The following is a 13,896-nucleotide window of genomic DNA, read 5'->3' as shown; positions in this document are numbered from 1 at the left end:
ACCAGCTCCCTGTGCCAGCCCCCCTCCCTCTCCAACACACACAGTGATTTGAATTGAACATATAACAGATTTTCAATAAATATGTGTAAATTAACTGAAGTAAGCACTGTCATTACAGTCAAGATGAGCAGACTAGAATAAAAAGTAGCCTTCTGATGCTTCTGATATATTTTAGAAGTATAAAAATTGTGTCAGAATTAGTCAACAGCTTTGAAAGTTACCATATAAAAGATGAATAAATTAACAAAGCCAAACAGGCAAATTGAAAAAGGCCTCTTCCTCCCTTCCCTTTTCCTTCTCGATCTGTCTCTTACTCTCTTCTGTTGTTTTGTTGTTGTTTGTTGTTGTTGTTTAATATTTTAATTTTATTGGAGTGTAGTTGATTTACAGTGTTGGGTTAGTTTCAGGTGCACAGCAAAGTGATTCAGCTATACATATATTCTGTTTTAGATTCTTTTCTCATATGGGTTATCACAGAACATTGAGTAGAGTTCCCTGTGTTATACAGTAGGTCCTTGTTGCTTATCTATCTTATATATGGTAGTGTGTGTACATTCATCCCAAGCTCCTGATTTATCCCTCCCCCCTGTTGTTGTTTTGTTTTTGCTCTTAATTACAAGGTTAATTTGTTTTTTGGGCAACAGACTTGGGAATCTTTTGCTCTGACCCAAGCCTGGCCGTGGCCCTGGCCCTGGAGTCTGTCTGACACACACATAGGTGCCCCGCTCCTTCCCCACTTGACACGAGTGGTCTCTTTACCGTAGACATTCAGATCAACTATCCATATATAAGATACTGAAACTGTTTACTAGATGCAGTGATATAGGATCTTTTTACGAGCTATTTAATTTACTTTCAAAAAATCTGATTTTCTGGGTTGGTTTAGTTTATTGGCAAAGGACAATTTAAATGCATGATCTCTTCTGTTTTATCCCACAGAATATTCTCCCTGAGTAGCTTTCATAAACTGTGAAATTGTAGCCCCCCTGCTACCACTAGGTGATCGTGTTTTAAACCTGGAATTTTGTACTGAAAACAAATAATTTCTTATGAACAAATTCTCTGTAGTAAATGCTGCACCTCCTTGAACTCTGATCATGGTGTACCAGGTGTTAAAGAGGAAAAAGGAAAGTTGATTTGCCCTCCACAGAGCGAGCTCTTAAGGAGATGAAAGTGTTTGTATAACGAGTAATCAGAAATCTCGTGCAGCTAACCCACCTACCCAGGTTACCAGCCAGGCTCATCTGAGCAGTGGGATCTACCAGAGGAGGGAGGGACTTAGTTGGGTCTTGGCATCAAAACCTGTACTTGACTCTCCCCTCAGGACGGCAGTTTTGCAGAACTGTTACTTTCACTTTTTTTTAAGTTCACTTTGACAATTTCTTTTATTTTTTTCCTTTGGATCCTTGTGGTCACGTAGAAACTACACAGTAACCATAAGTTTCTAGTTTCTCCTTAGCTTCCACTGCTTTTGACAGTGTCAAATAAGATCTCAGGCATGATCTAGCTTTCACATCCCCCAAGACTTCTCCTCTTACACGGTCTTCTTAATTTTTTTAATGAAGTCGACCTAGTTTTTCTAACCTTCTTTTCAATAATAAAAACTGTGAAATTCTACCCAGAGTCATTTTCTGTACCAGAACTTCATCTTAGTATATGACTTGAACTGCAGCTCTCTTATATTGATCAATACAGCCTCTAGACGAGAGGCTCTTACACAGGAGTTGAAGAACCCCAGCATACACCCCATAGTGTGTTACATTAAATGCTCCGAGGTAATGTATTCAGTTATCTTACTATGTTTGGTTGGATTTAGAACAAATTACAGAGATTTCTTTTTCCACTTATCACCCACGGGTGCTTTCGCCCTTTTGGTATAATTGCTAAGGCTTGTATGCCTAATACGTGTATTAATTTTTTTTAACCCGGGCTGTAATATGATACTGTTTACTTGCTGAGTCATCTCTAAATTTTATTCATGTTTCCTTCATTTAAAAAAAAGCAAAGCCACTTGAATTTCTAATTTCTATGTTATTCTTGGCTTAGATTTCAATTACCTTTCCAGTCATAGGTAGTAGGGCTTTTTCTTTTTTACTTCTAAAAAGATCTAAGAAAATAAGTTCTCATTACATGTCAGATTGGAGCATAAATTAAATGTGAAGGTCAGCTCAAATCTGTCGCTGACAAACTACTGTCAAAAACTAAGGAACAGGGCTCCCCTGGTGGCGCAATGATTGAGAGTCCGCCTGCCGATGCGGGGGACACGGGTTCGTGCCCCGCTCCAGGAGGATCCCACATGCCGCGGAGCGGCTGGGCCCGTGAGCCATGGCCGCTGAGCCTGCACGTCCGGAGCCTGTGCTCCGCAACGGGAGGGGCCACAGCAGTGAGAGGCCCACGTACCGCAAAAAAAAAAAAAAAAAAAACTAAGGAACAATTGAAATCTCTTTTTAAAACACTCAAAAGAGAAATGCCATATTTAGTTTGATTAGAGCATATTGTTTTAGTGACATTCAAGCTTATCACATATATTTTTAATCATTTAAAGTAATGGATTATACCCCTTTTCTGAATTTCTTATTTTTTCTGCAGCCAGATGTGATACTGAAGTTAAATGTATAACGACTTTCGCAGTTACGAGGTGTAATTATAAACGAATGGGCATGATTTCCTTGTCTTTCTTATAAATCAGTCATGCTAGAGAAGGATGTTTTGTGGATAATCACCAAGGATTAGAGACAGTTCAAACAAGTTCCCAGAAAATGGCTCTTTCCAAAATATACAAGCATTCATTCCTTCCCTAATAAACTCCCCTGTTTCTCCTCTTCATATAACCCCCTTTTTTCCTACAAGTTGGTAAACTCATTGCAGGCAGGGATCATATCCTGGGAATTTTCATTTCCTTAGCACCTACCAGAATGTCATGATCAAGATGGTTGTTGAATTTCAGATGACCCTGCATTTTTTTCATGGTAGGAAAGGAATTATGGAAATTTTACTAGTCTTTTTGTCGCCTTGCTTTTCACTGAAAACCATCAGAAACCTGTTTCTTCCATTAAAGATACTGTGTTACAATCGTTTGTTAATAAGGGACCACTCCCTCTGTTTGCCCTGGACTAGAGGGAATTCCAAGGCCTGAAAGCTTGATACTGACAGTCATAAAACGGATGTACAAATTATATCATTTTGTGGCCAGGACCTAAAGAAGAGCAGGAATCGCATCTACTAAATGAAATTAAATGGATACTGCCTTTCCTTTCTGCGTTGTCTTTATATTCGTCAGAGGCATTTGAATTCAGAATTTAGGTCTTACATAATGCAGGCCAGTAATAGCCCAGAGAAGTAGTTATGTAAAGATGGGTATCTAACAACCGCCACACTCCGTTGTTTTCTCCTAGAAGGTGTAACCTGCCTTTCTAACCACTACAATGTTTTCCATAAAATAGTTTTAATTTGGGTCCCATGTTAAGCATCTACTGTGTTCCAGGCCCTTGGTTGAGTGTCGGTGACCAGCCTTGGACAAAGGGAGTCATGGTCCTTGACCCCATGGAGTGTGAGAACCCTAACTGGGCAAATGTCTGTGGGAAAATGTTGAGGTGTTTTGGGGTTTTTTAGTCAATTATGAAGTTATCAATTATTGAATGTCTCAAAGCAATGACAAGTCATTAAATTCCCTTGAATGGATTGGAGTAAGATGAGTTTGACTACACCCATTTTCAAGCACAATCTTAAATAAGTCTTCACTCCTAGACAGTTAAATAAGTCCTGTGTGTACCATGGAGCTCGCTCTCTCTGACATCAGGAGAGGGCTACTGCCAGCCACTTGTTATACATACATTGCCTTGGAAATGTACCTTGTGCCTGTCACCATAGCAGCACCCTGAGAATGACCTCAGCAGCCACTCAGAATCATTCCTACAAAACAAATTATAACTATAATTAACTCTCTGAATTTACTCTGCAATATAAATTGTCCAGACCTCAGTGTTTTTTAGTTAAAGGTTAAATGAATGGAGTAATCCAACATGAACCCATCCGCCCTCCATATTCCACCAGCGTTTTTCCCCCAAATATGAGGTGCTTCAGTGGAAAGTACAATTCAGTTAAGAGATTATTCCATCATTACCTCTTCTCAGAATATGACAAGAATCAACAAATAAGGCTATGCTAGTCTCATCATGCTAGAACTCCATTTCTAAGGCAGTAGGGTGGCTTTTTTCCCTAAGCAAATGTGAAATGCAGAAAAGTGCTGTGAGTCCCTCCAAGTCCTGAAGCCCAGAGTGAGGGGGCCACATGGGGTTGGTGCTTGTGCAGGCAGAAGCTCTCCACACTGGCCTCTCTTTGGCAGTGAAAGATGCTAGTCCAGGTGGCCTGCACGTTTTACTTGTTTCTCAAATTATCTGCAACAGGTCTTCAGTTTTGGGTAGCTTTTGAGCCACCCAGACCTTCCTGTAGGAGAAAATAGATTGTGTGTCTTTTGTTTGACTGGGGGGGGGGGGTTGTTGTTGTTCTGTTTTGGTTTTCTAGTCTTGTTTTGGGGTGTTCTAGGTTTGGTTTGGTTTGGTTCAGGTTCTAGATAATGTATGTTTCAACTAGCAGACCTTGATAACAAGTTCTTTTCCTTTTTTTTTCTTTTGTTAAACTAGATCAGTTTAACTTTTTTATTCCAAGTGAAGTGGGCCTTTCCTTCCACCATCCACCTAAAACAAAGCAACAAGAATGTCAAGCAAGAAGTGCAGTTCACTTTCCAGTAAATTGTAAACGTATGAGGATCTTTAATGGTCATTTCCTTGCCTTGAAATATGTTGAAACCTGGACAATGAACAGACAGAACAGAGCCTAGCAAGCAGCAAGTGCCCAGTATAGGTTAATTGTTATGTTGCCATTGTTACTCTCTGAACTATGCTTACATTGGAAAGGAGCAAAAGAAAGATGCAGGGGGAAAATATTCTTGCACGTATGAATGCTTCAGATATTCAGCTAATGTCTCAGTAGTGCCCGGCATTCACAGAGAGAAACCACTGACAGTATTTTTAGGACAGCCTCTAAACTCGTATCAGTGGCTTTCGGTCGCAGGTGTATATCCTGATTCTCTGTTACTCCATCGTGTTTTTCCCAGAGCTCGGTTCACCCTTCTGAATTGGAGAGAGACTAGCGAGGTTCTCACGTGCAGTGTGACAGGGACTCTCCCACTTCATGTGCTGGTTCTTTAAATTTTCCTGTGCAAGGACACATGTTTAAAAATGAAGTGGCAACGAGTAGTCTGTTGAGTTCATCTTCAAGAAACAGATCAAGAAACAGAAAGCCACGATTTCTCTTCCCACGAGAACACAGTAGCACCTTGTGTCCAAGACTTAGCCACCTTCTGTTCTGACCTCTGGATTGGGTGAAGTGAGTAGAAATGGTTTACTGGGCAGCCTATTTAAAAACAAGCTTGCCAATGTGAATTGGAAGTTCTCTGATTCCTCTGAATTAAATTTTTGTATATAGTAGTTAAATAAATGATGATCTTGCAGATTTCAAAATGTACATTCATTTCGATTTTTTCAAATCAAGGAGCTCATAAATCAAAAAACTCCATCTATACAGAGTACCCAGTTGATTTTGCATTTATGGAGTCATGAGCTGGTTTATCTGTAGGATGAGATACAGGCCAACACCCAGAACATGGACTTGTTAACCCCATCAGACACCTCCCAGACCGTGCCAGGATATTCACTAAAATTTGGAGTCCAGTCCTTTTTTACATTTCCTTCCTGCCTCTCCCTCTTTTTGTCCCCCAGCCACTCTTACAATAATGAAAGATACCAGGCTGGTTTCTATCAACCAGTAGAGAGCTAATTGCCAGCTAAAGAATCATTGATGCGTTTGGGACAAGGCCTCTAGAATACTAATTATAGTTGCTTTGTATTAGGAATTTCCAGACTAATATTGTATTTTTTTGTCTTAAAGAATTGATACAGCTCCAAAAAGGCAGTAATTTATTTCTTTGTTAAAGTTAGACGTAGCTCTATTTTATGATCCCATGAATCTTAGAGACTTAAATTTTTTTCAATACTCAGTTTCAAATTTAACAGTATCATTGATATGGAAACCCCACTAGTAAGAAGGATATTTAAATAATGCTAAAACTAAATCTCAGCATGGGAAATCATCCATCCATTCAGCAAATAATCGTTAAGTACTATTTGCCAGGCACTCTCTTAGGTACTAAGGCAGGAATAGCAGGGCGAGACAGTCTTTATCCTGGGTAAGTCATGTCGCCTGAGTGTTTGTGCTCTTGCTGAGTGAGTTACGCTCCACACCAGACATTCCCTGTTACATGTCTCAGAACTCACTGTCTCTTGTTTGTGGGCATATAGGGGTTGAAGATCTAATCTCTTCCAAGTCTATAATGGTTCTACCTTTTCTTTAAATCTTATTCACACTTTAGTTACTTTCTGTATATACTTTGCAGTTGTGTGTTTTGAAATCATATCTGTGCTGCATCCCTTCCAGGGATGGAGGGAACATAGTGACTTTTTGAAATCATGAGGATGCCATGCAGAACAGTCATTTTTACCTGTTTGTCATCAGTTATATCAAATTATGTCATTCTTAAAGTTGTAAATTATTTTTGCAATTTGAGAGAATGGAAAGTGAATGGAATATAACACTTTTGAAATGATAAAAGTATACTGATGGAGAACATATGTGTGGTTGCTGGGGGTTAGGATTGGGATGGGTAGCACACAGAAGTTTCTTTTTGCTAACAGAACAATTCTGTATCCTGATTGCAGTGGTGATTGCACGAATCTCTACATGTAATAAAATTTCATAGACATATACACCCCCAAAAATGTGTGTGTGTGTAAAAATTGGTGAAATCCAAGTAAGGTCTGTAGTTCAGTTAATAGTATTGATCAATGTCAAATTCCTGGTTTTGATAATATTCTGTGATCACATAAGATGTTATTATTGGGAGAAATTAGGTGAAGGGCACAGGGGAATCTCTGCAATATTTTTGCAACTTCTTGTGAGTCTATAATTATTTCACAATAAAAAGCTTTTTTTTAATGGAAAAGTGTCATATAAGCAGATAAATGTAAAGTTTAGGTGTGATGAGTCTATACACTGGGAATATCTGGCCTTCGATATTGTTGCCTCAGTAACTAGAAATCTCGTGGCTTCACATTAATGGTGAATGACTTAGGCTTTGGACAGAGTTTAGGACATGGTATGCTGCTGTCTTATAAGGGAAAAGGCTCTGATGTTCTGTAAAAAGGGAAAAAAATGCATCCTGACCTTATGTGTAGCTCTGTTATCTGTTTATACAAATAACATTTGTATAAATAATTCAAAAACTATTTGCTTTAAGCTCCTGCTTACCCACCAGACCTGCTAAACAAGTAGAGGGTAGGAGACTCATTTAATTCTTTTCTTCTCCCCCTTTACGTTCTGTCAGGGCTCTATTTGACAGTAAGAGAAGAAAAGAGAAATACTGTGAACCAGGTCATCCATAGATGGACAGCCTTGCTCTGACTAACAGAAGGTTGACTGTATCTTTCACTTCCCAAGCTACTGTACCACTTTCTGATACTTTTCTTCCTTCTCTCCACTTCTGTCTTAGGATTCATTGTTGTCCTCCCTTTTCCATCAGCAGGTCTGGTGTGGTGGTGTCACTGACGTTCTCATGTGTCTTCCCTCCTCCAGCTATCTTAATGACTTGGACCGCGTTGCCGACCCTGCCTACCTGCCTACGCAACAAGATGTGCTCAGAGTTCGAGTCCCCACCACAGGGATCATCGAGTACCCCTTTGACTTACAAAGTGTCATTTTCAGGTAGTACCTGAGTCCGTAAAATCCACTTGCCAGCTCTTCTGCCTTGAGCACATTTTGTGAACTCTGTGAATATTGAAACCATGTGTAGACTTTAAAACAGTATCACCTTTATAACAATTATTATCACTGGAGACACAAATGAAATAATGTGTCCCTGAAAGAGGAAGCAGAGGAAAGGTGTATGGGCAGCTTTCTTATTTCAGGTTAAATCACTGAGAAATCAGTGAATAGTTTGCTGGTGGTTAAAAGTTACTCAAACATTGGTCCAGACTAAAACTGGTTGGGAATCATTTTACCTATGAGGTCAATGTTTGTACATTGTACAAACTGTATTTTTACATGTAAAACATGTACATGTAAAAACTGTATTTTTACATTTGTATAAAGATATAAATTATCTTATAACCCTATTAATAGCAGAAATTACAGGTTGTCAGAAGCTTTCATGTTGTTTCCTCCAGGTCCTCTGGTACCAAGGTAGAATTTTTCAGTAGCAATAAGAATGCGGGCTGTTTTGTACTCCTAAAATGAGTTGCCTGAAAATTTTTTAAATGCATGGTTTTGGAAATGGATTGATTAACCTAGTCTAAATTTACATAGGAAAATAGAATGAAAGTTTATTACTTTCTCCCTTACTGCTGCCATTCTTTCTGGGTAATACTTCAGCTGAAGTGGTCTAATTTTTTTTAAGATGAGAAAAAATAAACAAGACTGATGTACTTTCATTTAATCTCTTATTACACAGTCACTCAGACGTACTTTTAGTTAGAATACAAACCACATGGTACATGGAGAAATGAGGCCATATGAATATGTCTTTGGGTGCAGAGAGTTGAGTCCCTTGGGAGAGCCATCCATTTAAGACAACTACGTACAGTACAGGGTTGTGAAGTGGAAATGAATATAACTCCTGTGATGTAACTCTGCCATGTGACCCTGATGGGCAGGCCCTCCATCATTCCCTGCCAAAGCACTGTTTGTTTCATTCTGATCAATCTCTGCACCTGTGGTTACATCTGGCTGCCATACGCTACTCTAATGGACATAGCCATAAAGAGGGTGACACTTTGGAAATAATTTCTGAGCCTCGTTTTTTTCATCATTAAAATGGTTACATTAGATGATCACCAAGGCTCCCTGTAGCTCCAGCATTCTGGATTAAGTTTTGAGTTCATTGGGTTTAGAGATCTTTAACTTGAGACACCAAATTTCCTTCTGCTTATAACCATGTTAGAATATTTTCAGAAAACATAGAGCATTTCATGGAGATTTTCATCTCCTTTTTGCTTTATGATTACTGAAATCTGAAACCAGGTTACTGTTACATCTTGGGTTTTTTCCCTACATTTTGGGCACTAGCTTTTAAAGGACATTCTTTGGCACTTCAGTAAAAGTAATGACTTAGGAGAATAATTTCTTGCTACCATCAAAAACATCTTATAGGGTTTAGCATGACAGGATTTCATGGAATGAGGATTTTATATAAATGAGCATATTATTGACGTGACATCAGAGAAGAGCTAGCATTTTAATATTTCTAAAGACCTAAGAATTCTAGTTTTGATGTCTGTAGTTCATAGGTCTCCCTGGATCCATTGTTTTGCCCCTCAGATATCTGTTTCATAGGAAACTTTTCAAAGCAGTCACTGAAAGATTCTTGATTTCTTAGTTTAGGTTTGATCCTTAGAGGCAGGAAAATACCAGGAACAACTGCAGTTTTCAACAAACACTTAAGGATCCCTACTCTCAAACTTTTATACCTAAAACTCTCATTTTCTGAAAATATTTTATCTTGTAAACATTGTGCACATTTTAGTCAAGTTATGGATTCAGCAATTTGAAGAAACTTGGATTCAGTACCAAGTTCTGCTAGATATTTTCTGTATACACTAGCACTCAAATTAATTGATGCCAGTGTTGATTCCTGAGCACAAAATTGATGTGTAAAGACAAGTCCTCGGTATAGTTCAAATGGTGGCCTCTTATAGCATCTTGATGTTTTATACATACCACTTCTAGCAGTTTAGCAACTTGACTTGTGCGTAAGGCTAATTGCACCATGTTACCCAATGTGATTGGACTGTCCCAAATTATAGTCAATACTGGAAAGAAAAAACAGCCCCCAAAGCTTACCTTCCTGATGAAGATCAGTGAGGTTTTGTTTGCAGTTAGTTGAAGCATTACACACCCATGTTGAAATACATAGCATCTTACATCTTTTAAATGCATTCGTAGTCATTCCTAGTAGCTTCCTTGAGAAATACATGAGGATCTTCATTCTCATTTTATAGGAAAAGAAACTGAAGTCAGTATTTGCCATTAGAGCTGAACACAAATAAAACTCGTTTTGTTTCTGACTCTTCTGTGCTTGATTAAGTAAAACAGCCTTTTTCCTTGGCTTGGCACAGGATTTTTTTTTTTTTTTTACAAAATTATAATTTTTATGTATATCAGGTAACTTTCTAATTACTGCAATGAGTTATTACCCAGAATGTCTTGACTTTGATTGTTAGGTAACAGAAAATTAGTAGATGTTCAATAAGTGTTAATTGGATTGGTTTTGATGACCATTCTCTTCAGAGAGTAGGGTTCCTAAGTTTGTAAGTAAAGCTATATTTATATTGATATTTTTTTATGTGCTATTAATATGAATATTATTAACCTTGCAGAATGGTCGATGTAGGGGGCCAAAGGTCAGAGAGAAGAAAATGGATACACTGCTTTGAAAATGTCACCTCTATCATGTTTCTAGTAGCGCTTAGTGAATACGATCAAGTTCTCGTCGAGTCAGACAATGAGGTGAGTGCTCTGTGGACGGATAAATGATAGGGTATGGGGTAAACTGACTTCATTACTTTCTTAACTACTGATTTGGGAATTTTTTTAAATAACCCTGTGGTACCACGTGGTATACTCAGAACAGGAAGATGTTTGAGCAGGTCTGTGTGTTCAGGTCTAATTGGACCCTACGTGATACTTTTAACACTATGCGGAGGCCCTGAAAATGAAAATAACAAGGAAATCCCTAGGCTAATGGTCACATTATTTTATAGCCTTCTTCCTACAGGATGGAGTTGGGAGTGTTGGAGTGAGTCAGCCTGTTTTGTTGTGTTTTCATTTTGTTTAAATTGTTGTTTGTATGAGGGGTGGGTCGAAAAGAGTACTCAAAACCTCTCTTGGCAAATGTGAATGACTTTGCAGCTGGGCTCTAAATCAGTTTGTTCTGGAGCCAAGAAGTGTCCTAGTGATGTGGCCTTTCTGCTCTTATAGAATTCTGTAGGCTACTGCATAACTTTTAGGACGATAAAGGCTCCATGGTGAGTCAGAGTTGATTGTGGAGGATAATTAAGGGGCACAGAAAACCGTGACTTTGATCTGGAGTTCGGTGTGTATTGGGAGAATGGAGAAGACACCATTGTTATACTGTTAGAGGCAGAGTTTGCAGACTGACATGCCAATAGTAGATATTAAATTTCCTCCTAATAGGGTAGAAAATAAAGAGAAGGAAGTGAGTATCCCCAATAGCTGATTAAAATAAGATCTGGCATATTAAAATGTACTTCTAATTTTGTACAGTTTTTTTGGTACATAAGAATTCTGGGGCTTCCCTGGTGGCACAGTGGTTGGGAGTCCGCCTGCCGATGCAGGGGGCGCGGGTTCGTGCCACGGAGCGGCTGGGCCCGTGAGCCACGGCCGCTGGGCCTGCGCGTCCGGAGCCTGTGCTCCGCAATGGGAGAGGCCACAACAGTGAGAGGCCCACGTACCGCAAAAAAAAAAAAAAAAAAAAAAAAAAAGAATTCTGGCTTCTTGGTCCTTTTAAATATTTTATTTTTCTGCAGGTATTAATATCTCTTAAAATACATATCAAGTCCTACATAGCTTTTTTTTTGTATGTAGGATTGATGAAGAGTTATGAACCAATATCCCATATAGAGCTGAGTTACCTATTCATGCATTTCAAATGTTTCCTGGGTTACAAGTATATGGGCTTTTGAACCAATCAAAGAAGTTCTTTTTTTTGTTGTTCATGTATATCTTGCTATTTAAGGGACTTCTTTTTAACAATGAGGTTTATCAGCCATTTGCCCTCTGTAGCCGTAATGCAAAGTGCCTGAAAAGCATGCTAAGATATATGAGAATCAGTTATCACACTTTGAGTTAAGCAGTTACCATCAGAATTTGAGCTATGACATCTCTATACATATTTTTATTTTTATATCTGTTAGTTGTTCCCTAATCTTTGGGTATAGTATTTTAAACATACTACATATCTTGGAAGCATATGACAACATTTTTTATTTCTTTGAATGTTGAATCAAGACAAAAAATATTTTGAGCGCTCATCTACTATGTGCTGGATACCAGGGTATCTAAAGAGATACAGAAATGGAAAAAAAAAATCAACATTGTCGTAAAGGACCTCAAAAAAGAGGGATGCTTTTGTCAAAATAGAGAGTCCGAGAGAAGGAAGGCCTTAGTTATAAAGGTCATCATTTCTTTTCTTCAGTTTGCTGTCCAGTGAAATAAAATTTAAGACATTTTCAACTGCACAGAAGTTGTAAGACACATGCATAATTTTATTTCTTATGTCACTGTTTACATATAGCTAGAGGAAAACAAGTGTTTATCAATACACATTTTATGTGCGATAAAGGCATTCTATTTATAAAGAAATATATTTTGTGATTGAATGCTAATCAGTTTACCACTTTAAAATTTGCAACTCATCAGCTAATTCTAGCACATAAATCCAGTTAAAGTTTCCACAGAATGAAAGTTTCCACAGTAACTCGCCATTCAATGTATAAGCAGTACACACATCTAAAAATACATCAGTTTCTTTGATTCCTGTGGTGATGCCTTATGCTACAAATTAAAATAATAACTCTTATTATTGTTCATTAGTACTCCCTAACCACTTGTGAATATTTTTAAAGCCTACCTTGTAATTTTATGGTGTTCTTTTCAGATATCAGGCAGGTATCACTCAAGCCTGATGATAGTACTGGAGATGATCTTAAACATAATAAGAAAAAAATACTGCTCATTAATTTCTTCATCCATGTTAGCCATAGTCATCCCTGCTGGTAATTAGGAAACACTGTCAAAAGTATTTTTTAATGTCAGGATGTAGTCCATTATTTTTTCTTTTCCTGTTATAATAATATATGAAAATGTCATTGCCTCTCTACTTTCTTAAATCATTAAAAAAACTCAGAACTATAGAATTCTACTTTCCCCACATTTTCAGGATTTGGTGAGACAAAGCTGGAATAGACTCCTAAAACATTTTGTTCTTGGTTTGAAATCTGATGTTCATAACTTTAATCCAAAGCAGACTTTGTTGTACTTCCCTTGATATATATTCGTGAGAAAAACCTAGAAATGGATACTGACAGTCTCCCTTTTATCTTGGGGAACTGTGGAAAATACATTGCAGACCACAAGCAAAAGCAGCTAAGGGAAGTATTTTATTTTAGATTATTGCTTTGGCTTTTATTATGTATTAATCTTCAAAATTTTTATGTAGATGTGCTTTTGTCTGTCTAGATTCTCAGCCTCCCAAGAGTTTGGGGAATGAATTTCTTTCTTTATTTTTTTTCCTCCAAAGAAGGAAATATGTTATCAAATAGTGGGTGAGCATAATCAGGGTTGTAGAGCTGTGTTGATTTACATATTCCTTCGGTGCTGTCTTGGTTTCCCTTTGATAGCACACCAGCACGGAGCCAGTTACTCTGCTGTAATTCTTTCACGCGTACATTATTTCAGTACCCCTGAGAGCCAGAGCACACAATAAGGCATTCACATAACATATTTCAGCTCATCAGTGTGTATCCAGATTCTGTCTTTTTTAGTCCTTGTTTTTTGTGGTTCTCTGTTACATGAGTATCTGAGCACTAATACAGACTTGTTTCTCAGATATTGACTCAGGAACTGTCTTACAGACCAAGCTTTTTATAGAATCCCAAAGACTTAGGCCCCTTTTCTCCGATGTTTCCTTTTTGAATGTATGCTTGTAACTTACCTTAATTCTTTTGAAATGGTCACAAGCAATTAGGTTTTAGTTTTATTAAAATA

General features: G+C 38.0%; 1 protein-coding gene across 1 annotated transcript in view; it reads left to right on the top strand.

The window, feature by feature from the left end:
* The window catches only part of GNAQ (G protein subunit alpha q), a 288,442-nt gene that overhangs the window by 212,702 nt on the left and 61,844 nt on the right, over positions 1 to 13,896 (top strand). Inside the window, exons 4-5 of the mRNA XM_065879190.1 lie at positions 7,690 to 7,818; positions 10,488 to 10,617. Of these exons, the coding sequence (XP_065735262.1) occupies positions 7,690 to 7,818; positions 10,488 to 10,617 (259 nt within the window). The remainder of the gene's footprint in view (positions 1 to 7,689; positions 7,819 to 10,487; positions 10,618 to 13,896) is intronic.

The sequence above is a fragment of the Phocoena phocoena genome, chromosome 6 (genome assembly GCF_963924675.1).
Source record: "Phocoena phocoena chromosome 6, mPhoPho1.1, whole genome shotgun sequence".
Classification (NCBI taxonomy): Eukaryota; Metazoa; Chordata; class Mammalia; order Artiodactyla; family Phocoenidae; genus Phocoena; species Phocoena phocoena.
This window is presented reverse-complemented; position numbering and strand designations above follow the sequence as displayed.